Source organism: Mytilus edulis, chromosome 1 (assembly GCF_963676685.1).
Source record: "Mytilus edulis chromosome 1, xbMytEdul2.2, whole genome shotgun sequence".
In the NCBI taxonomy this organism is placed as follows: Eukaryota; Metazoa; Mollusca; class Bivalvia; order Mytilida; family Mytilidae; genus Mytilus; species Mytilus edulis.
The window spans coordinates 75,785,663-75,812,672 of record NC_092344.1 but is presented as its reverse complement, the minus strand read 5'-3'; the positions used below and the strand labels follow the sequence as shown (position 1 = coordinate 75,812,672).

Genomic DNA, 27,010 nt, shown 5'->3' with positions numbered 1-27,010 from the left:
CAACCTATAATAAATATGTTGAATGAACAAGAATTTCAATCAGTTACACAGATGACAATCAATTAAATTTGGCACGTATTTATAAAACATCAAAGAAACATCGCCATTTTTAAAGATGTTATAAAAAAACTTTAATTATTTAATTTATCTTTTTACCTCTATAATCATGTCCTTTTTGTTAAATACCATGATTATATCATTCCATCTTATTCTCAGTACGGAAACCTGTGCGTAGAGCTTTTAAAACGTCATGTGCGGTATTTCTACGGGCCCGTTGTAAAACGACAGCCAATATGTGCTAAACTTTCAAAATTAGCAGTGTCGTTTTAGATTAGTAGTTTTCTATTAACAAAAAATAAAATAATTGTAAACTATATAAAAAAAAACACTTTAAATTTCCGTGTCGTTGTTACATACTTGTATACGAAATAGCTGAACATGGAAGGAAAAACGGAAGGTAGGACTTTTTAATATATAGATGGACGATGTTTAAATTATATCAGTTCACTGAACTATACACAGGCACTTGTCTCAGAAAAAAAAAAATTCTGAGACAAGTGCCTGTGGAACTATATCATTAACAACAAGTCACATATGTAGTAAAAATACAATAAGAAGTACAAAGCTGTGATTTAAACAGGATTTATTATGTTGACTACCCTATAGGTATGGTAACAGGAAGTAATAGTTTAAACAATCTAAATGTCTATTTAAAATTGAGAATGAAAATGAGAAAGAGATAACAACACAACCAAATAGCATAAAACAGCCCAAGGCCACCAATTGGTCTTCAACACAGCGAGAAAATCCCGCACCCGAGGTCGAACTTTAGATGGCATCTAAACAAAAAATGTGTACTTGATCAGCGCAAAGGGATTTCACACTCAACTCCTACACATATAAATGAACTAAACAAAAACATACAAGTCTAACAAAGGTCAGAGGCTCCTTACTTGGGACATGCGAATAAATACGGCGGGATTAAGTATGTTTAGTATGATCTAAACCCTCCCCCATAAAAACAAAACACACAGCAAAACGCAAAATAAAACTCATTTTAAAAGAAATCCGAGTCCGGTGTCAGAATAGGTAACAGAAGAAACTAAGCAAAATGATATAATGCATTATCCCAGATGCTAATTAAGACCAAACAACAAATTGGCAGTATTTGGCCACAGCCTTTAATATTATTATTCTCATAATTTATACATGTTGTATATAACTGAAAATGAGGTTACCCGCATATCGCTGATTATGGCAAACGTACTGTCATATATATATATAATAACATCTTCATGCCTTATATATCATGTACTGTAGTACGCCGCTAGATTAAAACTGACGAGGAAAGGTAACACACGGCCAGCGAAAGCTCTTTTTTTAGAGAGCCCAGGTGGTCGTGTGGTCTAGCGGGACGGCTGCAGTGCAGGCGATTTGGTGTCACGATATCACAGTAGCATGGGTTCGAATCCCGGCGAGGGAAGAACCAAAAATTTGCGAACATTGTTGGGTTGATGTTTAGACGAGTTGTATATATATATATATAAATTACTACCACAGATAATGGTAACTGAAGATATTAGGATTAAAACAATTTGGAAATTATCGTGGGAACACAGGTGATGGATCGAAACCTTTACATTGTTCATCTAGATCTGTAGTAAATGATCCTATTCATAAAACAAAATGTTTTTTGATGCAGTGAATTATGCCAGATTGACAGTGAAGCAGAATAATGATTCATTGTCAACCGCCATATAATGGAGGCCAAGCTGTGAGCCAAATACATCCACTAATAATGAAAGCAAACTTCAAGTTAACTACAAGTAAAGTTGCTCAATAAAAATCGAAAAAAATGTATATATCTACATTAAAATTTACATAAGATCAATCATACAAAGTTTGTCTTAAGTTACAATATTGTATTTATATCACTGAGACAAAAACACAAAACAAAACAACATATTTCATACTTGTATATCAGTAGAGAGGAAAACATGACTATTGGTTTTAAGCATGAAAACCTCAATACCACCTTGCATTGTATTTAAAAAAATGTTATTTCCTATAACAGACAATTGTACGACTTTACCCCCCGCAGAGCTATAGAAAAACAGTACATTAACGGGTGTTACACGGACTCTTTTTAGTTGTTACACGGACACTTTTTATGAATAGAATCACTCGTGCATGATCAGAGAGTTCATGGGCACTTTAGTTTCAATTAGATTTGAACTTTTTAGTTAACCGACTTATTTCCTGTCTTTTTATTGAACAAATATTTACGTTAGCATCAGTATCTTTTTTCAAACATTTCAAGTAAAATACTATTCCTATCAGTACACTACGGCATTAGACATTTAACTTCAAAAGGGGGGTGTATGGTTTTCTCCTAAAAAAGATAGTTTTACCATAATTTTTACAAGAAAAAAATTATTATGGTCAAGCAGATGACGAATTGATGTTTTGCATAATTCCTGATTTTCCGAATACCGTAAATAGTGTTAATTTAAACAAAAACATTTGGATGATGGCGTTGAAAAGTATATAGTTAATATACTCAAAAAAGAACATACCGCTCCTTTATGAAGCAAAATCTTCAGGCCAACAAATGTTTTCTTCGATATATGGACATGAAGAGTATTTTGGACAAAACTGAGAGTAAAGAAATGATGATACTGTGTATATTTCAATAAAAATAAGCCGACAGGAAATAAGTAAATAAAAATCAAATCTGATCAAAAAATAAAATCCCTATCAACTCACAAATGCACGATTGATTCTATTAACAAAACGTGTTCATGTAATACACCTCCAAATAACCAGCAAATCTAGAAGAAAATCATTCAACTTTTGTCATCAATTTTGGGCTGTAAGCTGCGATTGGATCATAATGTAACACGTGTTTAATCCCGATCAACACTTGCAGTTGCAGATCTAGAGACGAGCATGAATTTAAAAAAAAATAAAGTATATGCCTGAATTTATATAATATTAATACAAAATCCATTTTTCAAAAACATTTCATTCACTAATGAAGAAGGAAATTCATTCTTTTGATACATTTATATTGTTATCGAATTTATATCAGTGGCAGATCCAGGTCCAAATCCAGGACAAAACAGGGGGAGGGGGCAACTTTATGTCCCGATTTAAATGCATTGATAAAAAAAAAAGGGTTGTTCCAACCCCCGGGACCCCCCATCACTGAATGTTAAATTCATGTATTTGGCAACAAACGCGCGATTTTTAGTATTTTTTAAAAGGTGAATTTCCTTCTTCATTAGTGAATGAAATGTTTATGAAAAATGGATTTTGTATTAATATTATATAAATTCAGGCATATACTTTATTTTTTTTTTAAATTCATGCTCGTCTCTAGATCTGCAACTGCAATAAAAAAGTTTAATTTTGTATGTAAAGAGATCAAAATCGACTTTTGAAATTAATTATCAGTTCTTGGAAATCGCCATCTTGTCGGCATGTCCGATATAAAATGTCACGTGACTTCTGGTGATATTTATAAACCACAAAGAACAATCAGATTTGTGATGGATTTACCTCTAAAGACCATAGCATTTAGTACAACATTGGAATAAACCATCAAGTCTTTTTATATATATAATTTGAATAATTAATATGAATTAGATAGGCAACATTAAAAACCATAACATGATTTACGAACAATTCATGTATACAAACAGGCCATAAAATAAAAAAAAAAACAATTTAAAGGTAGCCTATCGAATGATCGCATTGACAGTCTGAACAATGTGTAACGACAGCACGAGCAGGATGGCGGGAATAAAGACACAATCGTATGAAATAAAGATCCTAAACGTTTTAGCAGGCAATACTGACCCAAAACAAGATACGGTGAAATTATGTGAAATAAAGATAATAACCATTTTGCAGGCAATGCTAACCCAAAACAGGACAGTTGTCATTATATGAAATAGATCATAAAACGTTTAGGCAGGCAATGCTGACCCAAAACAAGACAGTTGTGATTATATGAGATAAAAATCATAAAACGTTTTGGCAGGCAATGCTGGCCCAAAACAAGACAGTTGTAATTATAAGAAATAAAAATCATAAAATGTTTTGGCAGGCAATGCTGGCCCAAATCAAGACAGTTGTTATTATAAGAAATAAAAATCATAAAATTTTTTGGCAGGCAATGCTGGCCCAAAACAAGACAGTTGTAATTATAAGAAATAAAAATCATAAAATGTTTTGGCAGGCAATGCTGACCCAAAACAAGACAGTTGTTATTGTATGAAATAAAGATCATAAATGTTTTTTTCGGGTAATACTGACCCGCAACAGCTGGAGTATAAAGTTCTGATATTAAATTTATTCTTTTAAGCTGTAAAATTCCATAAACGCATTTGACTTCCATCCTTGAATCACGGATATTATTAGGACCATTCCATCCAAGACCTGCGGCAGAAGTCTTTGTTTGTTTTATTTTCCTTCCTCTAAAACTAAGTGCTGTATTTAAGTTACGAGAGTCCTTGACAATTAACGACATAGTCAACTTTAAAGAGATGATGGAATAACAATAGGTGCTTTGAACTTTCATTGTAACTGGGGTCCAGTTGTGTATCAAAATGCTGATCGAAGTCGTATTTTGTAAATTTGTATTTATAAAACAGTCAAATTAGGCTTCGGTTAGTCATGTTGATACGACTCGCACTTGTGGATCAAAATCCTAATCTCGAAATTAGGTATGTGTCATTAATGTCAGTGAAACAGCAACCCATCAATATTCGTTTTGTTTGTATTATCGGAACTATGGCATACCGCTGACAAATGAAAGTATATGGAAGTTGTTGATATCACGTTTTATTGCACATTTCCTTCAATGGGGAAAGTTCTTTCGTAGATGAATTCCATACTGAGCGCTCTTTGTCCATAGTTAAGCATGAAATAAACAAAATAATAATATAAATAATGGATAAAGTTAAATTCCCATTAAAAAACAAACTTGATCTTACTCAAGGACCACAAACGTAACGCATGTTAAGGAATAATATGCGATAATTAAATTATCATAGTTTCTCTTCTTTAATAATCACCCATTAAACAGAAAAGATTTTTTTATATCATGTATTAAATTATGAGTATTAACTTTAAAATATCATCAGTATATATATATGTATGTCTTGTCCAATGTTATTTTTATTACTAGTAATAAATCTAGTATACAGAAAAAAATCAAACGACCTTGAAGTGCATCAGTATCGGCATAAAAATTATCAATTACGTTCATCGCAACCCAAACTATATAAAATACATGAATTATACTAGTAAAGATAATTTTAAAAAATAATACATTAAAAACATGTATTACAAACTGATAAACATGTAAATCTGGCTACATGTCTCAAAATACTGGCAATTTTGTATGAAGCTAAAGAATTGATTACAAAATTAATTTATTCCAAACCAATCACCATGACGAAATAATTAAAAGTAGTTTAGCATGAGTTTCATGACGAAGCATAAAACAATACAGAGATCATAGACCAAGCTACTACGACCTCTGCAAAAATAGCATGCGTTTCATGACGAAGCATAAAACAAAACCCACTACATAATAAATTTACAAAAGCAAATACACAGAGGTCATAGACCAAGCTACTACGACCTCTGAAAAAGTAGCATGAGTTTCAGGACGAAGCATAAAACAATACAGAGATCATAGACCAAGCTACTACGACCTCTGCAAAAAAAAAGCAGCATGAGTTTCATGACGAAGCATAAAACAATACCCACTACATACTACTATATTTGCAAAAGTAAGTTCACAGAGGTCATAGACCAAGCTACCACAACCTCTGAAAAACAATACACAGAGGACACAAGTACAAGCAACCGCGCCCTCTGCGAAAGTTAAAATAACGTCCACATTACCCAAACAGGCAAAGACAGGTAAATTGGTTTGTAATAAATAAGCATTGGGTTGCGATATAGGTAAGAGACATATCCTTTTTATACCGTTAACATAAGGCAAACAAGGTAAATTAAAATACTAAGAATTATAGCGATTAGGCTAACTTGCAAAATTATAATAAGCTCAAAACAAACTGGCGTGACGAGATTTACGAAAGTAGCATGCGTTTAGTGACATAGCATAAAACGTAATTGAAAAAATCAAATACACACAGGTCATAAGTACAAGCAATCAAGCTCACTGCACCAGTTGAAATATCGTCAACCTAACACAAACAAATAAGGCAAATGGGTTTGTAACACAATAGCTTAGCATTAAAACTTAAACTGTCTTGCTCTTTCATAAAACATTACTTAAAATGTATGGAACCGTTAATAACATCGTATATAAATGATAAGTGTATAACTTCGCATTCTATCATGTATGGTATTATTATCGTTATATGAAATTATCCAATTTTGTATTTGTAGTAAAATTTAAACGAATCATGTATCTTACAAATACCCAAAGCAGATATACGTTCTGCAAACATTAGGATGCTGTACCTTTAAGAGTTCAGTAACTTCTAAAATTACAACATCAGGTTAATTATAAGATAAATGATAAATAATTTCATTTTGATCGCAAACGCATAGTGTCGCCACCCACATGAAAATTAATTTGACCCACTGATCTCTTTGACAAAAAATTGAGTTTGACCGACTGCTACATGTTTTGCATAAATCAAAATCATGAGTTCTATCCGAATGGAAGAATGGTTAAAAAAACAAAAACAAAACTGTACGATTGTTCAAAATGTAAGCATAGGATAGCTTAAAAAATAAAAGTATAGTTCGATTTTACCTGAAATAGCTAAAATGAAATCACTACAGTCCAAAATTATCCATAAAATAGCACATATAAAATTTTGAACAAATTGTTTGATAAGAATCACAAGTTAACACATCAAATGCTGATGATAAAAGGAAGTGACCATAAAGCACTTACACGTGAACTCGTGCTGACCCGCAAGATCATTGACCAATAAGAAAGATGAAATCCAATCATGCATTGGTCATAAGTGAAATTTCTCTGCACGTGAAAACATGTTATCTAATTTCTACAATTTATCGTTTAATTAAGTAGGACACTCTGACCCTTTGACCAGACTAGAGACATCATACATTTAGAGTATTAATAGCCCACTCTTTTATTTATGTCGGTTAGTAATAACATAGATGTAATACATCTATGGTAATAACCAATTAAAACAGAATTATCTTCTCTGCTGTCTTAAATTATTTTATTCAGCTTAATTTTCAATTAGCAAATAAAATTGGTTTTAAGACAGACAGCTAGATACCAAATCATACTATGTATACACATGCCAGAGTCTGAGCTTGATTTGCTATATGATGTAGAAACTAAACTGACGAAAAAAGGTCATTTATTCAAAATCATAAAATGCAAAAAAAACATTTTGCAAATAAAACATTTGACATAAAAGTTCATATTTAATATGAAATAATAATACATAATTAATACGAAATTACATCAACTAATATCATATCAATTGAATAAATGACAAAGAATAGCAAAGGTGGGGAGAAAAATCTGCCACCAATTCACTCTAAGGCTGAAAGAGTGGATCCCCCACCCGAGGACTCTGGCGACGTGAATACAATTTATATATGACTTGAAAAAATTTACAAGCATGACATTCGCATACATGTACACCAAACAAATATCATTTTATTATGTAAAACGTTTCCACATTTAGCAGAAATATTAAAAGTTCATATAATCATATACCAAGATATTACTTTTTAATCATCTCTTACTGGTAAAAATGATTAAAGGTGTAAATCTTATTCCGGTCAGGATCACAGCAATTAAATTACAATAGAATCGTCGTTAAGTATGTTCCAGAATTCATATTTCTTCGTACATCCCGACATATAAGAATAGAATCCTCGATATAATTTAGTACAGACAACTAGTACATTAATTAACCGAAACTGTATCTTTAATCTTAAATATTCAAACAAAACTAAAGTACATTTTACGAAGCCCTGAATCCTTTCTAAAACGAAGTTTTGTATCTGACTATTTCTGTATGGGATCATGAGAAAATGATTCTCATACTACACTTGACATTTTTCAATCGAAATTGTATAAACATAAAACAGAAGATGTGGTATGATTGCCAATGAGACAATTCACCACAAGAAACCAAAATGACACAGAAATTAACAACTATAGGTCACCGCACGGCCTTCAACAATGAACAAAGCCCATATCGCATAGTCAGCTTTAAAAGGCCCCTGTAAAACAATTTAAACGAGAAAACTAACGGCCTTATTCATATAAAAATTGAACGAAAAACAAAATGTAACACATATACAAACGAAACCACTGAACTACAGGCTCCTAACTTGGGACAGGCACATACATACATAATGTTGCGGTGGGAATTTCATAGGGGAACAGTTTTAAATTGAAATTAGTAAATAAGTATCTAATGTAAACCTTTTTTAACTCTCAGTTGTTTTTGTTGTGATCCGAATTGATAGAGACTATAGAAATAATTTTCGTAATACCTTTAAAAAGCTAATATTGTATGGTAGTAAATAAAGTTGTAAAATGAAAAATATAATATTGTTTCATATAATTAATCTGTACCTTAATTGCGATGAAAGTTAAAAGATGTAAGTTTTAACCGAGAAAATATTTATAGCTTTTGACACATACTTCAAACATTAAACCAAAAGAAAAATAAAACAATTTAGTTAATAACCAGTTTAGTTAAATATAAAACTTTGGTTTGTGATGGATTTACCTCTAAAGACCATAGCATTTAGTACAACATTGGAATAAACCATCAAGTCTTTTTATATATATAATTTGAATAATTAATATGAATTAGATAGGCAACATTAAAAACCATAACATGATTTACGAACAATTCATGTATACAAACAGGCCATAAAATTAAAAAAAAAAACAATTTAAAGGTAGCCTATCGAATGATCGCATTGACAGTCTGAACAATGTGTAACGACAGCACGAGCAGGATGGCGGGAATAAAGACACAATCGTATGAAATAAAGATCCTAAACGTTTTAGCAGGCAATACTGACCCAAAACAAGATACGGTGAAATTATGTGAAATAAAGATAATAACCATTTTGCAGGCAATGCTAACCCAAAACAGGACAGTTGTCATTATATGAAATAGATCATAAAACGTTTAGGCAGGCAATGCTGACCCAAAACAAGACAGTTGTGATTATATGAGATAAAAATCATAAAACGTTTTGGCAGGCAATGCTGGCCCAAAACAAGACAGTTGTAATTATAAGAAATAAAAATCATAAAATGTTTTGGCAGGCAATGCTGGCCCAAAACAAGACAGTTGTTATTATAAGAAATAAAAATCATAAAATTTTTTGGCAGGCAATGCTGGCCCAAAACAAGACAGTTGTAATTATAAGAAATAAAAATCATAAAATGTTTTGGCAGGCAATGCTGACCCAAAACAAGACAGTTGTTATTGTATGAAATAAAGATCATAAATGTTTTTTTCGGGTAATACTGACCCGCAACAGCTGGAGTATAAAGTTCTGATATTAAATTTATTCTTTTAAGCTGTAAAATTCCATAAACGCATTTGACTTCCATCCTTGAATCACGGATATTATTAGGACCATTCCATCCAAGACCTGCGGCAGAAGTCTTTGTTTGTTTTATTTTCCTTCCTCTAAAACTAAGTGCTGTATTTAAGTTACGAGAGTCCTTGACAATTAACGACATAGTCAACTTTAAAGAGATGATGGAATAACAATAGGTGCTTTGAACTTTCATTGTAACTGGGGTCCAGTTGTGTATCAAAATGCTGATCGAAGTCGTATTTTGTAAATTTGTATTTATAAAACAGTCAAATTAGGCTTCGGTTAGTCATGTTGATACGACTCGCACTTGTGGATCAAAATCCTAATCTCGAAATTAGGTATGTGTCATTAATGTCAGTGAAACAGCAACCCATCAATATTCGTTTTGTTTGTATTATCGGAACTATGGCATACCGCTGACAAATGAAAGTATATGGAAGTTGTTGATATCACGTTTTATTGCACATTTCCTTCAATGGGGAAAGTTCTTTCGTAGATGAATTCCATACTGAGCGCTCTTTGTCCATAGTTAAGCATGAAATAAACAAAATAATAATATAAATAATGGATAACGTTAAATTCCCATTAAAAAACAAACTTGATCTTACTCAAGGACCACAAACGTAACGCATGTTAAGGAATAATATGCGATAATTAAATTATCATAGTTTCTCTTCTTTAATAATCACCCATTAAACAGAAAAGATTTTTTTATATCATGTATTAAATTATGAGTATTAACTTTAAAATATCATCAGTATATATATATGTATGTCTTGTCCAATGTTATTTTTATTACTAGTAATAAATCTAGTATACAGAAAAAAATCAAACGACCTTGAAGTGCATCAGTATCGGCATAAAAATTATCAATTACGTTCATCGCAACCCAAACTATATAAAATACATGAATTATACTAGTAAAGATAATTTTAAAAAATAATACATTAAAAACATGTATTACAAACTGATAAACATGTAAATCTGGCTACATGTCTCAAAATACTGGCAATTTTGTATGAAGCTAAAGAATTGATTACAAAATTAATTTATTCCAAACCAATCACCATGACGAAATAATTAAAAGTAGTTTAGCATGAGTTTCATGACGAAGCATAAAACAATACAGAGATCATAGACCAAGCTACTACGACCTCTGCAAAAATAGCATGCGTTTCATGACGAAGCATAAAACAAAACCCACTACATAATAAATTTACAAAAGCAAATACACAGAGGTCATAGACCAAGCTACTACGACCTCTGAAAAAGTAGCATGAGTTTCAGGACGAAGCATAAAACAATACAGAGATCATAGACCAAGCTACTACGACCTCTTCAAAAAAAAGCAGCATGAGTTTCATGACGAAGCATAAAACAATACCCACTACATACTACTATATTTGCAAAAGTAAGTTCACAGAGGTCATAGACCAAGCTACCACAACCTCTGAAAAACAATACACAGAGGACACAAGTACAAGCAACCGCGCCCTCTGCGAAAGTTAAAATAACGTCCACATTACCCAAACAGGCAAAGACAGGTAAATTGGTATGTAATAAATAAGCATTGGGTTGCGATATAGGTAAGAGACATATCCTTTTTATACCGTTAACATAAGGCAAACAAGGTAAATTAAAATACTAAGAATTATAGCGATTAGGCTAACTTGCAAAATTATAATAAGCTCAAAACAAACTGGCGTGACGAGATTTACGAAAGTAGCATGCGTTTAGTGACATAGCATAAAACGTAATTGAAAAAATCAAATACACACAGGTCATAAGTACAAGCAATCAAGCTCACTGCACCAGTTGAAATATCGTCAACCTAACACAAACAAATAAGGCAAATGGGTTTGTAACACAATAGCTTAGCATTAAAACTTAAACTGTCTTGCTCTTTCATAAAACATTACTTAAAATGTATGGAACCGTTAATAACATCGTATATAAATGATAAGTGTATAACTTCGCATTCTATCATGTATGGTATTATTATCGTTATATGAAATTATCCAATTTTGTATTTGTAGTAAAATTTAAACGAATCATGTATCTTACAAATACCCAAAGCAGATATACGTTCTGCAAACATTAGGATGCTGTACCTTTAAGAGTTCAGTAACTTCTAAAATTACAACATCAGGTTAATTATAAGATAAATGATAAATAATTTCATTTTGATCGCAAACGCATAGTGTCGCCACCCACATGAAAATTAATTTGACCCACTGATCTCTTTGACAAAAAAATGAGTTTGACCGACTGCTACATGTTTTGCATAAATCAAAATCATGAGTTCTATCCGAATGGAAGAATGGTTAAAAAAACAAAAACAAAACTGTACGTTTGTTCAAAATGTAAGCATAGGATAGCTTAAAAAATAAAAGTATAGTTCGATTTTACCTGAAATAGCTAAAATGAAATCACTACAGTCCAAAATTATCCATAAAATTGCACATATAAAATTTTGAACAAATTGTTTGATAAGAATCACAAGTTAACACATCAAATGCTGATGATAAAAGGAAGTGACCATAAAGCACTTACACGTGAACTCGTGCTGACCCGCAAGATCATTGACCAATAAGAAAGATGAAATCCAATCATGCATTGGTCATAAGTGAAATTTCTCTGCACGTGAAAACATGTTATCTAATTTCTACAATTTATCGTTTAATTAAGTAGGACACTCTGACCCTTTGACCAGACTAGAGACATCATACATTTAGAGTATTAATAGCCCACTCTTTTATTTATGTCGGTTAGTAATAACATAGATGTAATACATCTATGGTAATAACCAATTAAAACAGAATTATCTTCTCTGCTGTCTTAAATTATTTTATTCAGCTTAATTTTCAATTAGCAAATAAAATTGGTTATATCAAAAATATTTCCGTATATAGACAAGGTAATTTTTCAAATTAATACAGTTATACTATTATAAATAACATTTTTTTAAATTATGTTATTCAACGGCTATTGACAAGGAGCGATGCTAGGAAGAGCTTTAGCTTGGACATAATATGTTGATATACAAATGTAATATAATATTTCCAATGCCAGGTTATAGAAATGTAAATATCGAAATATCGGACATTTCAATTTCTTTATTAAAAGATTTTTTTTTTTTTTTTTTTTCTAACTAATCTTTGAATGATATACGGAATCAATTCAGAACGGTCATTTGTAAAGACACTTTACAGTAAAATGTGTGACCCTATCTGGTATATTCGGTGAAAAATGTATAGGTTTTGTTTCCTTTTTAAATCTTATTTCGTTATCTTATTAAATATATATTTTGGCTTCCTCCCGAATTGACAAAAAGTATGTCAGAATTATTGTTAGGTGTAACGTCAGAGTGACAAATTCAGCTAGGTATTCCAAGGACGTATATTCGATACATGTCCCTGTGTATTCCAGTGACATCCTGTCGACTAAAATTTGTATGACACAATTAAACAATACAGGTTCATGCATGGTCTCTTTATTGATGTACCCGGTGTGCACAGGTAACATTTATTGAACCACATATTTGTGTCCGATAATAAGTTTAAAAAAAATCATAAACATGATCTTTGAAATTTTTGAGAAATAGATAATGTTTTGTCATTATTATGGAGCCTTTTTGTGAGAAAAAAAATCTTCATGCATGCTTTTGTCAATTGACAAAGATGCAGATATACAGTAATGCAACACTTATAGTCACTTGAAGATAAGCTGATAATCCCTTCTATGTCTGTCCGTGTTTTTTGTCTTATGTACCCTATATCTTTATAAGGATTAGGATGACACGGGAATTTGTCATTGTATTAAAATTAAGAAGTGAAGATAGAGTGGCATATTGAAAACAATATATAACCGAATAGAGAAAAAAATAAAGAAAAAAATGATCGACGAAAATGGGAACTAGGTATTGCAAAGAAGCGGATATATAAAGAGAGGCACATTGGGAAACAAATGTTTGCATGACAAAGTTATTGCTCGCTTTGCTATTTTTAGTTATACAAAATCACACATCGTGTTCCTAATTGATATTCACGTGCACTTTACTTGATGTCTGCATAGCGGCATGGTTACTACTTAAAAATAATTAAGTTTTCCATTTGTTATAGCGTAGTGTTGCTGTGTTTCTTTATTAATGATTGTGTAAACTGTATAAAAAATCTAACTTCATACCCGTTTAGTATTGCCTATAGACGTTTTATTATTGTTACATACGATATATATATAGAGAGAGAGAACCTTTCATATATTTTACAGTAAATCGACATAAGAACCCTATAATACTAGCTACTCAATATGGTTGTATTGGAATACAGATTGACAACTAGGCGTGGTCCGAGATCATGTAATATATTCGACGATGGGAACTCTTCTTGATGTTGTTGACAACATAAGCTTATATGGTAATTCTGGTTATCTGTATACAAGTGGTTGGCCTCGTCTGTCTCGACAATCATATTAACGAAACGCTACTAGCCTGCTTTTTCTGGTAGAGAGGACCTCTGGAACTCATCCTCAATGGCACTTATACGTCAGAAAACTTACAAGTATACAAGTAAAGATTGTTTCAAGAACAACGAGCTCGAGGTTGGGACGAATTAATCTATATAAAATCGTCAATAGCAGTAAATACATTACTATTTTAAAGATATGCCTTTTATCACAACTACTATACTACTAATTTGGATAATTGACCGCTATCCTGTTCAACATTGCACGCAATTATCGTGCATAGAATATAAAACAAACTAGTAAAAAAAAAATCCTCAAACAAAATGATGTATTAGATAAGATTTATAATATATGTATATCCAATAATGAAATAATCGATAATTTATTAGCATTCTTTTCAAAAATAATTTAGTAAGTGATTGTCAGATTAATTTAAATAAGTAAGAACGAAAAAAAAATCATGCTTGTTGCACTGTTTTTCCAATTAATCACTTTAAAATTGCGAAAAATTTGCGATACGTACTTAGCCTTTAAAAATCGCCAGATTTAAACACAAGTTAAAAAATTCCGGTAAAGTAAATCAGATGTGCAATAATTTTTATTTGGGAAACGCAACATTTAATTTTTAAGGTTCTTTCAACTTAATATTTTAATTGTATGCTAATTGCATAGAACATTATCGGAAATTGTTCCATTTTTATGTTGCATACACTTCCGAAATTAAAAATTTATTTTCAATAAATTTATACACTTAAATTATTGTTTCTCTATTGTCATCGGTGTATTAAACTCGCTATACCCTTTCTGTTATTCATTCGAAATGACAACATTCACAGCTGTGTACACCTGAGGCTAAATTGCTGCAAGGTAAAGTTCAAACCAATTCTACGCAAATCGAGAAATATATAATGACTCTACAAAATAATATATACACTCTTTCCACACATATTTTTCATTGAAATGGTTATCAAAGTTATAACGGTAAATAAAACGTAAAATATTTTCAGTTCAAGATCAGTAAAAATGTTCAACAGGTATTTTATGAAAAAATCCGAATAATAATTTTTGAAATTTATTCGAAAATATTTATATTTATATAATTATATAGGAAGTTGTATTCAATAATACAAAACGGTACACGCACGTTTATTTTTATACAAGTGAGAGGTTTAGCTAGCTATAAAACCAGGTTCAATCCACCATTTTCTACATTTGAAAATGCCTGTACCAAGTCAGGAATATGACAGTTCTTGTCCATTCGTTTTTGATGCGTTTTGTCATTTGATTATGCCATGTGATTATGGACTTTCCGAATTGATTTTCCTCTGAGTTCAGTATTTTTGTGATTTTACTTTTTTTCGTAAATGTATCCATCAACACTAAACAATCATTTGTGTTTTCGGCCCCCATAAAATAAAATCATCTAAATAATGATCAATAGAATTTAATCCGGACTGCCTTTCAACAACCCACTGAAGAAAATTAGCAAAGGTATTGAAGAGTTTACATGACAGCGAGCATCCTATAGCTAACGCTTTATTCACGAAGTAATAACCATCAGATTTTATGTCCATTAAATCAAAATCAGCAGGATTCACAATTAACAAACGAAAGGCCGATTTTACGTCCATTTTGGGCAAGAAAACATTACTTCCCAATGCATAAATCTTGTCAAGTATACTGTCTAAAGTGGAATAACTAACTTTACAAAGTGCGGGTTCAATATAAGAATTTACACTATTAGTATCAGGATGTGATAAATGAGTTATTAACCGCCATCCCCCATCTGATTTCGGAACTAGACCAATTGGTGAAATGCGTAAATCTGAAATTGGCAATTTTGAAAAAGGACCTAAAATCCAACCCAACTCTATTTCTGTTTTTAATTTGTTCAAAGTTTCCCATTTAAAGTGCTCTGCAGAAAGCAAATTTTTTGAAATAACATGTTCCCTAGGTCCTGTATATTGTAAACGAAAACCAAGAGAAAATCTTTGTGTGCCACTGCTATCAGCCATATATTAAAACCAAAGCTCTGGATCTACTATAGCCCATGAACTTGCCAGATCCAGTGCTTTGCGCAACCTTAATTGCTCATCATATAAATTCCAACCTAAATTATTAGGATTTCGTTTTGCACCCAAACGTACAACCGACATGTATTTAAGTAATTATTGTAATCTACCTGAATACACAGTACAATATACACTAAAAAAAATGATAAATGCTGATGTCCATTGGTCAATAGACCCAATTTTGTTTTGCATATTTTCTGTTTGTACAATATATTCACCCCTCTAAAACAAGCTTTTGTGTTGCCTGCTGAGTATTGTTAGTTAACAAAATGCCTAAATCAATAAATTCACTTTTCACGATTTTTTTTCTAATACTTTGAGAAACATCAAAAGCAATATTAGCATTCATGCTGGGTATCTGAATAGGGTGGTCAAAAGTACTAAATGGCATTGTAAAACTTGAGGCACCATTAGTATTACCTAAAGAATGTTCTGGGGGATTTTGACTGGTTACAGTGTTGCACTCTCTTTGATCTGGTACTCTTATGTATAAAAGGGTATTAGCTGTGCTCGTCAAATCGACTGGCCCCGTATTTGCACTGGTATATATGCCTGCCCCTGTCTGTGAAAACAACATTGGGTATGTCCCAGTAGAACTAGTAACTGGTATGAATGGTGTACCAGAAACACTGTGCTTCAGGTACTGACATAGTGTCAGGCACTCTCTGGTTGGCCTTTTTTCTTGCTGAAGCAGCCGCCACTATTGGCAAATTTTTCCTTTTCCTAGCAGACCGCCTGAGCTGTGCTGACATGACTCCTAAAATAATAACTAGAATTTAAAAACAAAAAACACTGTCTTTTTATTGAACAAATATTTACGTTAGCATCAATATCTTTTTTCAAACATTTCAAGTAAAATACTATTCCTATCAGTACACTACGGCATTAGACATTTAACTTCAAAAGGGGGGGGGTATGGTTTTTCTCCTAAAAAAGATAGTTTTACCATAATGTTTACGAGAAAAAAATTATTCTGGTCAAGCAGATGACGAATTAATGTTTTGCATGATTCCTGATTTTCCGAATACCGTAAATAGTGCTAATTTAAACAAAAACATTTGGGTGATGGCGTTGAAAAGTATATAGTTAATATACTCAAAAAAGAACATACCGCTCCTTTATGAAGCAAAATCTTCGGTCAACAAATGTTTTCTTCGATATATGGACATGAAGAGTATTTTGGACAAAACTGAGAGTAAAGAAATGATGATACTGTGTATATTTCAATAAAAATAAGCCGACAGGAAATAAGTAAATAAAAATCAAATCTTATCAAAAAATAAAATCCCTATCAACTCACAAATGCACGATTGATTCTATTAACAAAAAGTGTTCATGTAATACACCTCCAAATAACCAGCAAATCTAGAAGAAAATCATTCAACTTTTGTCATCAATTTTGGGCTGTAAGCTGCGATTGGATCATAATGTTACACTTGTTTAATCCCGATCAACACTTGCAGTTGCAGATCTAGAGACGAGCATGAATTTAAAAATAAATAAAGTGTATGCCTGAATTTTTATAATATTAATACAAAATCCACTTTTCATAAACATTTCATTCACTAATGAAGAAGGAAGTTCATTCTTTTGATACATTTATATTGTTATCGAATTTATATCAGTGGCAGATCCAGGTCCAAATTCAGGACAAAACAGGGGGAGGGGGCAACTTTATGTCCCCATTTAAATGCATTGATCATCAAAAAAGGGTTGTTCCAACCCCCTGAACTCCCCACCACTGAATTCTGGTAGTCCTAACATGTTACCAAGGGGCATTATTTACCATTTATTTATACTTGAAAATTAGCCACGGCAACGAAAAAACATTGAAAAGAAAATTCAATAAACCATGTGGTCGCCATGTGCTTATGGTCGCCATAAACGTGTACATATATCCTCGTTTTTTGTTTTTTGATAATTAACGTCAATATTTGTATTTCTATTGCACGACTCCTCGTGAATGTGCGTACAGCTATAACAATTCCTTTCAAGAAATATTATATAATATAAAATACTCCCTGACAATTTATTTTTGAATACAATTTTCCTCTGATGACAACAAGTTATTTAAGCAGCTTCTCCTGTTGGACCCGAATTAAAAAAGGATCGTGACGTCAAATTGTATGGTTGACTAACCACCTTTGAGTTTTCTTAAACTCACTAATACCCAACCAACGTAATAGTACAGCGCACCGTGATAACTGAATTTAAGTACAGGACTTAAATTCTATTAAATAACAGAGGACAACTAGCAGTTACTGACATGCTAGATCCAGACCTCACTCAAACTGATTGAAAGATTGTGTCTTCGTCATGAGAAAATCAAGCACAATCCCTCCCGTTAGAGGTTTAGTTTCGAACCATCATAAATTATATGAAACGACCAGAACCCGTATCATGTCTACATCTGGTTTTAGAATACATGTGTTTATTTCCGATGATGCTATGCTCGAATCAATTTAAATTACAAAATATGCCATCTTCAATGACCATACTACAGCATCGTAGATATATCCCTTCTGAATAAGTCTGTGCTTGGGTTTGGTTAGCTTTTGAGGTGAGCAACGACACTTTTGTGATTTATACAGAATATTACCTTAGAAGATTAGATGTGAAATATCTGAACGTATGAGATGTCTGCATGTTGATTTATATTTACGAATGATGTCCTTGTACTGATGATAACATTTAGTAACTGTTTTGACTAGTTTTTGATATCGACTTCCATGATGTAATATTTTTTCAATAAATCGAGATTTCTTTCGGTAAAATCACATACGTTATTACATAAACGAGCGAATTGAACAAGTTGAGATATATAAACACCATTAGATGGTAACAAGGGAACATCACCATCTAAAAAACTAATTAACTGTAAAAAATGAAGTTATCTCTTTTATCGTAAAATTTGGTATTAATCTTCCCGTAAAAGATATAGATATCAAGATCCAGGAAAAAACAGTGTTCATTATTAGTATTAGCTTTATCTAAAGTCAGTAGACTTGGCTTTCGAGATTGAATAAATGAAAGAAAAAAAAATTAAACAAAAACTCGCTACGACAGACAAACGTGTTCACATATCTCTTGGTTTTGGGCAAACGTTAATTGGTTGATGTGTTGTTTTTTTTAAATTCATTTTGGCGCTCGACACTTTTAAAACATGTATTATAAGTAAGCTCAAAGATGAACAGCTTGTAAAAAGTCTAGCAAATAGGACAAAATTCAACCTGCTTTAATTTTTGCGTGTCTTTGAAATTTTTAAGAGGTTCGAATGCTATTCATAATGGGTGGGACATGTTTGTCATGAGAAGAACCACTCGAACTGCAAATCGTCGCAATGGAAAATATACTAAAACAAACGAAAAATTTCATATTTACAAGATAAGTAGGATGTAGAAATACAGACTAGCAAATATTTCTTGTTTCCAAACAGAGGAGCACAGATGGTTCCCATGTGAATGCCGATTGGTTGTTGCAAACCACGTATAAAATATGTTGTCGATAAAAAAAAATAAGCATCTTGATGATGTCACTTTTGGAGAATGTTTTTTAAATCAGTGTATACTTAAAAAAGTATTATTCATCCCTTCCTAGTATCATAATTGTTCCTACGTATACGTTGGTCACGAAACTTAGTGAACATTGAACAAGAGAGTCTACTTGTATTAAATATTTGCGGAAACTGTTATACACTAACGATTAGGAGTACAATTACACTTACAGATAGGATTTAAATCGTGAATGAATTGGGCTATTCGGGTTCATTCTGTGTCCTTGTTTTTTGGTCATATAGCCCTTTATTTGTAGAGGTATTTCCTCTATACATTCATAACCTCAACTCTTTTTGTAGCGTTCCATTTAAGCGTGTCAAACATTTGAATAAAATTTTATTTTCAATTTCAACAATAAGACTTTCTGTTGAATTGCATTTTTGAAAAATTGTTTGTTTTTATTTTCAGAGAGCACTGTCAAAATTGAAGTCGTTAATGATTTAACATGTCATTTTGATAAATCATGGTTAGCTGAATTACAAACAGGTCAGAGTTTGTACGACGTGATGCTAAATCTGGCAAAATCAACGTCATCCTTCAGGTAAATATCTACGTTAAAACGGAAATTGGAAGAAAATAGTAGTACTGAAACTTGTTGCAAATTTGTGTAAAGAAGGAACATTAATCGTTGCAACCAAAATATCAAAAGAAAGCAATGTAGCTTGATTGGCAGATTTTTTTATTCAATCTTTTTTGCCCGATTTAACGTCCTGTCCGTTTTGCAAAAAAATAATTCATTTACAGTGGTCGAGTATGTACAAATAGTAGATATTTATTCCAAAAGGAACCAGGTTTTTTCACACCAGCTTAAATATGATGATGATGTGAAATTGAAATTTCACTTAATGTATAGCAACCATTATTTTTACTGGTTCGTCATTTTAGGCGAGTTACATATTTCTTTAAGACTATATGAATTTGATTCACTTATATAACAGACGACTATTTTATTTATCATTTGAAAGCTTATCTTTGATATCTCGAAATCTCGGGCTTAAAAGCATGAAATCTCGAGGTTCCTTAATTTGAATGTTTCATTTCCATGTTGTTGCAAATGATAGTACATCTATGATGAGTGTATATACATTTAACTGGGGTAACATTATTAGCTGTCATGATGGACTATTTTATTAACAACAAGCGTGATTGTTTGTAAGTTAGATATCGTTTGTTTCTGCATCCCTTGCAAGAGAAACAAACGATGTCTGACTTGCAAACAAATACTTTTAATAGTCACTCCACTGGTACGGAATACAGCATATTTTGCAATGTTTTTTGCAAGACTACAAATGCTGTGTATCTTCTACAGTGTAAATGTGATAAACAGTATGTTGGCGAGTCAGAACAGTCATTTCACAAACGAATAAACGGCCTTCTTTGCGACTATGAATGCAAGCCAAACCTTCCTCTCAGTCAAAATTTAAGATCACCTGGAAACACTAAGGCAGATTTCAATGGACTGACCATTAAAATTCTGGATCACAATACTGCTTGTTCTTGATAGGATAGAATCACTCGGGAAAGATTTTTTATAAGAAAATTAAAAACATTGGTACCAAATGAGATAAATGAAAAAGTGTAGTTCGAATTCGCACATTGCTTTTCATTTTGGTTAACTTACATATTACGAAACAGTCTCTGTTGACTTTTCTTCACCTTTGTCAACTTTTTTTAATTAGTAAGTTAATGCCTCGTTCACACGTTCATTTAATTCGAATTGAATTCAAATCGAATGCGAATCGAATTCGCTAATCGCGTTCACACACTTTTCTTTTTTTTTTAATTCGAATTGATTCATCATAGATACCAGGACTAAACATTTACACTTACGCCAGACCCGCGTTTTGTCTATAAAAGACTCATCAGTGACGCTCGAATAAAACTATGTTTAAAAGGCCAAATAAATTACGATTGATTAAAAATTCCTAAAAGTTTGGCAAAGTTTTAGAGCTAAGGTAATCTAATCCTGAAGTAGGCAAGCCTTAGTATTTAAAAAAAATCAAAGTTTTCTTAACAGTTAATTTATCATTATGAACATATCAATGATACCTCAAGTCAACACAGATGTTCTGACCAATGGACTGGTGATACCTTCGGGAAAATAAATCTCCATCAGCAGTGGCATCTACCCAGTGGTTGTTAATAAACTCATCATAGAAAACTGGACTAAAATTTTACACTTACACCAGACGCGCTTTTCGTCTACAAAAGACCAATCGGTGACGCTAGCATTAAAACATGTTAAAAAAGCCAAATAAATTAATGTAACGAAGTTGAAGAGCATGAGGAGACCATAATTTCCTAAAACTTTTGCCAAATACAGCTAAGGTTAATAGTTATCAAAAGTACCAGGATTATAATTTAGTTCACCAGACGCGCGTTTCGTCTACACAAGACTCATCAGTGACGCTCATATCAAAATTATCATAGAGCCAAACAAGTACAAATTTGAAGAGCATTGAGTATCCAAAATTCCACAAAGTTGTTCCAAATACGGCTAATGTAATCTATTACTGGGATAAGAAAATCCTTAGTTTTTCGAAAAATTCAAAGTTTTGTAAACAGGAAATTTATAAAAATGACCATGTTATTGATATTCATGTCAACACCGAAGTGTTCACTACTGGACTGGTGATACCCTCGGAGACGTAACTTCCACCAGCAGTGGCATCTACCTAGTGGTGTAAATAGTTATCAGAAGTTCCAGGATTATAATTTAGTACGCCAGACGCGCGTTCCGTCTACACAAGACTCATCAGTGACGCTCATATCAAAATAATCATAAAGCCAAACAAGTACAAAGTTGAAGAGCATTGAGTATCCAAAATTCCAAAAAGTTGTGCCAAATACAGCTAAGGTAATCTATTCCTGGGATAAGAAAAAGCTTAGTTTTTTTTGAAAAATTCAAAGTTTTGTAAACAGGAAATTTAAAAAAAAATGACCACATTACTGATATTCATGTCAACACCGAAGTGTTGACTACTGGGCTGGTGATACTCAGGGGACGAAACGTCAACCAGCAGTGTATCTATTCCTAAAGAAGAAAAACCTTAGTATTAAAAAAATCCAAGTTTTGTTAACAGTTTATTTATCATTATGAACATATTAATGATAACTCAAGTCAACACAGAAGTGTTGACTACTGGGCTGGTGATACCTTCGGGAAAATAAATCTCCACCAGCAGTGGCATCGACCAAGTGGTTGTAAATAAAGTCATCATAGATATCAGGACTAAACTTTTACACTAACGCCAGACGCGCGTTTCGTCTACAAAAGACTCATCAGTGACGCTCTAATCAAAATATGTTTAAAAGGCCAAATAAATTACGAAGTTGAAGAGCATTAAGGCAGCATAGGATTACAGTTTAATTATTTAACTTTAGTCAAAATTTATTATTATTGTTTTTTTTAATCATTATCAAACTGCTATCTAATTGGGATGTTTAAATACGCAGTCTCTTGTTATAAATCTACTGTTGTCGAATTTGTAATATTATACCATCATAGATCAGTCAGTGCTGTTTATTGGGAATTTATTCCACGCAATCGTTGTTGTAACATTTTAACTGTCTTCACTTTTGAATTTTAGAATTGTACCAGTTCATATCGCACATTACTATTTATATTTAAAGCATATCTTTACATTCTCTGTTGTGCAAACCGATATAACCTACGTCATTTTTAAAATCTAATAATTGAACAACCGTCTCTGTGTTCGGTTTTACCTGTTTTATTGTATAAACTTCAAGATTGTTATAGTTTAATCAGAAAAGATTGATAAGTTTCATTTTACATCATAATCATACTTATCATGGATAACTGTTATCCGAAAAAAATATAAATAATTACATATAATGTTTCTGTTTTTTATTATTATACCCCTGCTTTGAAAAAAGGGGGGTATACTGTTTTACCTCTGTCTGTCCTTCCGTCAGTCTGTCAGTCAGTCCGTCCGTCCCATGAATATTTTTCGTCACATTTTTCTCAGGAACTACACTACCAGGATTTCTGAAATTTGGTTTCAGGCTTGATATAAGTCAGCTATACTGTATGATGCGTTTTCAGATTCATCACTCGACAACTTCCTGTTTACCGAACACTTGTATCATTTTTACACCAGATAGCCAAGTTGAAAATTTTTTGTCACATTTTTCTCAGGAACTGCACTACCAGGATTTCTGATATTTGGTTTCAGACTTGATATAAGTCAGCTATACCGTGTGATGCGTTTTCAGATTCATCACTCGACAACTTCCTGTTTACTGAACACTTGTATTATTTTACACATGATAACCAAGTTGAAAATTTTTGTCACATTTTTCTCAGAAACTACAATACAAGGATTTCTGAAATTTGGTTTCTGGGTTTATATAAGTCTGCAATACTGTGTGATGCGTTTTCAGATTCATCACTCGACAACTTCCTGTTTACCGAACACTTGTTTGAATTTACATATGATAGCCAAGTTGAAAAGTTTCGTCACATTTTTCTCAGGAATTACTATACAAGGATGTCTGAAATTTGGTTTCAGGATTTATACAAGTCAGCTATACCATGCAATGCGTTTTCAGATTCACCACTCAACAACTTCCTGTTTACCGAACACTTGCATATTTTTACACTATTAAAATTATCCACTTGCGGCGGGGGTATCATCAGTGAGCAGTAGCTCGCAGTTTCACTTGTTGGTGTTGTTTTGTACACTTTTCAGGCGTTTATTTAATTTATTTAGTGTGCTACTCGTAACGAGCCAGCGCCCTTGTAAGACATATCGTTTGTTCATATCCAGCATTTTTTTCCCTAACTCATGCAACTGATATATATAAAGAAGATACTTTTAAAGAAGATTTTAGCATCTTCTTTAAAAAGTATTTGGTGAGTATTCATCGAAGAGAGAAATTTCTAACACGAACTAAAGAATGCTACTTTGCAATCGATGTATCTTATTTCTGCATGTGGTAGTCTAACTGAAATAATAATCTTGATCGCTATACAAATAAACTCATCATAGATACCAGAATTACATTTTGTTTTCACGACAGACGCGCGCTTCGTCTCATAAGACTCATCAGTGACGCTCGAATGCAAAAAAGATAAAAAGGCCATATAAGGAACGGAGTTGAAGAGCATCGGGGACCAAAATTCCGGAACGTTTTGCCAAATACAGCTAAGGTAATCTATTCATGAGGTAAACAAGCCTTCGAATTTCAAAAATTCAAAAGTTTTGTAAACAGTAAATTTGATAATTCAGTACTGACTCCTGGGCTGTTGATACCATCGGGGAATCAAATAAAAATAATAAATTATAGTCTTAAAGTCATCGCATAATCAAATAGAAAAGGCTTTGTATGTTTAAAACGAATTTTATATCACGTTGTACACATTATTGTTAATGCTCACGACATTGAAATACTATTCAGGTACTAATTGTGCACTTCTTTTTTTTATAGCTTTGAATATAAATATTATCCAGAATTAGGACATGAAATAATCACAATCTGTGGCATGCATGCTGACTCGGCAAACAAACAGTACTGGCAAATACTTGACTCCGCCGGCAAACCAAAAACCACAGGTAATGTAATAGGGTCTTTTGTATACATTTCTAATGCAATATAATACATGTATGCATCTTAATGTAACTAGCATACGACCGTTTCATCCATCCATCCACATTCATCCTCATATACATCCATCTATATATTTTCAAAATTATAGTATATCAAAGCAGCAACGATGTAGATAATACATGTACATTAGAAAATACTTATGAAAATCTATGATCCTGAACAAAAATGTACCATTCTTTTCAATTATATTTCAGGCGTGGATGGTATAAAACCGGTGCCAGATGACACGTTCAAGTTTCGTTTAATTAACTATGAAGGAGGATGTCCATAATAGAAAAGCTGACTAATATTTATAATACAGTGAATAAAGTGTCATGATCGTCTGGATAAAAGCAAACATTGTGTTACAGCAAAGACATGAATTTCATTTTTTCTAAAATAATCTGTATGTTCTAAAATTCCTACAATTAGAAAGCTTGCTCAAATTTGATACTTCATCATCACACAAAATGTTTCTCATTTTTATATAAATATTTTATAGAAAATAAATTGATTTTCCTACCTTGCCGAGTTCATTTCACTGGCTTGGAATATAAAACAATACCAGTCTATTTAATATACATACTTGTACCCTTAGAAGTAAAACAGATTGTTTTTATGTTTTTATTTGATAATAGAATTGTAAAGTATTGTAAACAGAGAAGCAATTTGGTCAAAGGGCCAAGTGAGCTTTTCTCATCACTTGGCGTCCGTCGTCCGTCGTCCGTCATCCGTCGTCCGTTATCCATCGTCCGTCGTCCGTCGTCGTCCGTCGTTAGCTTTACAAAAATCTTCTCCTCTGAAACTACTGGGCCAATTTTTACCAAACTTAGCTACAATCATTATTAGGGTATCTAGTTTAAAAGTTGTATCCGGTGACCCGGCCAACCAACCAAGATGGCCGTCATGGCTAAAAATAGAACATAGGGGTAAAATGCAGTTTTTGGCTTATAACTAAAAAACCAAAGCATTGAGAGCAAATCTGACAGGGGGTAAAAAGGTTGCTGCCCCTGAATTGGTAATTTTAAGTAAATTTTGCTGTTTTTGGTTATTATCTTGAATATTATCATAGATAGAGATAAAATGTAAACAGCAAAAATGTTCAGTAAAGTAAGATCTACAAATAAGGCAACAAGACCAAAATGGTCTGTTGACCTCTTTAGGAGTTATTACCCTTTATAGTCAATTTTTAACCATCTTTCGTAAATCTTAGTAATCTTTTACAAAAATCTTCTCCTCTGAAACTACTGGGCCAAATTAAACCAAACTTGACCACAATCTTTATTGGGGTATCTAGTTAAAAAATTGTGTCCGGTGACCTGGCCAACCAACCAAGATGGACGCCATGGCTAAAAATAGAACATCGGGGTAAAATGCAGTTTTTGGCTTATCACTCAAAAACCAAAGCATTTAGAGCAAATCTGACATCAGGTAAAATTGTTTATCAGGTCAAGATCTATCTGCCCTGAAATTTTCAGATTAATCTGACAACCTGTTGTTGGGTTGTTGCCCCTGAATTTGCAATTTTAAGGAAATTTTGCTGTTTTTGGTTATTATCTTGAATGTTATTATAGATAGAGATAAACTGTAAACATCAATAAAGTAAGATTTACAAATAAGTCAATATGACAGAAATGGTCAATTGACCCCTAAGGAGTTATTGTCCTTTATAGTCAATTTTTAACAATTTTTATAAAATTT

At 32.4% G+C, this 27,010-nt stretch overlaps 1 protein-coding gene across 1 annotated transcript; it reads left to right on the top strand.

Moving 5' to 3' along the window:
• The first annotated feature begins 413 nt into the window (after positions 1-413).
• On the top strand, positions 414-25,833 carry LOC139520001 (uncharacterized). Its single transcript, XM_071312358.1, has 4 exons — positions 414-457; positions 20,108-20,240; positions 25,151-25,275; positions 25,525-25,833. The coding sequence occupies exons 1-4, from the start codon at positions 439-441 to the stop codon at positions 25,599-25,601; spliced, it is 354 nt and encodes a 117-aa protein (XP_071168459.1). The 5' UTR covers positions 414-438; the 3' UTR covers positions 25,602-25,833.
• Positions 25,834-27,010: the final 1,177 nt, after the last annotated feature.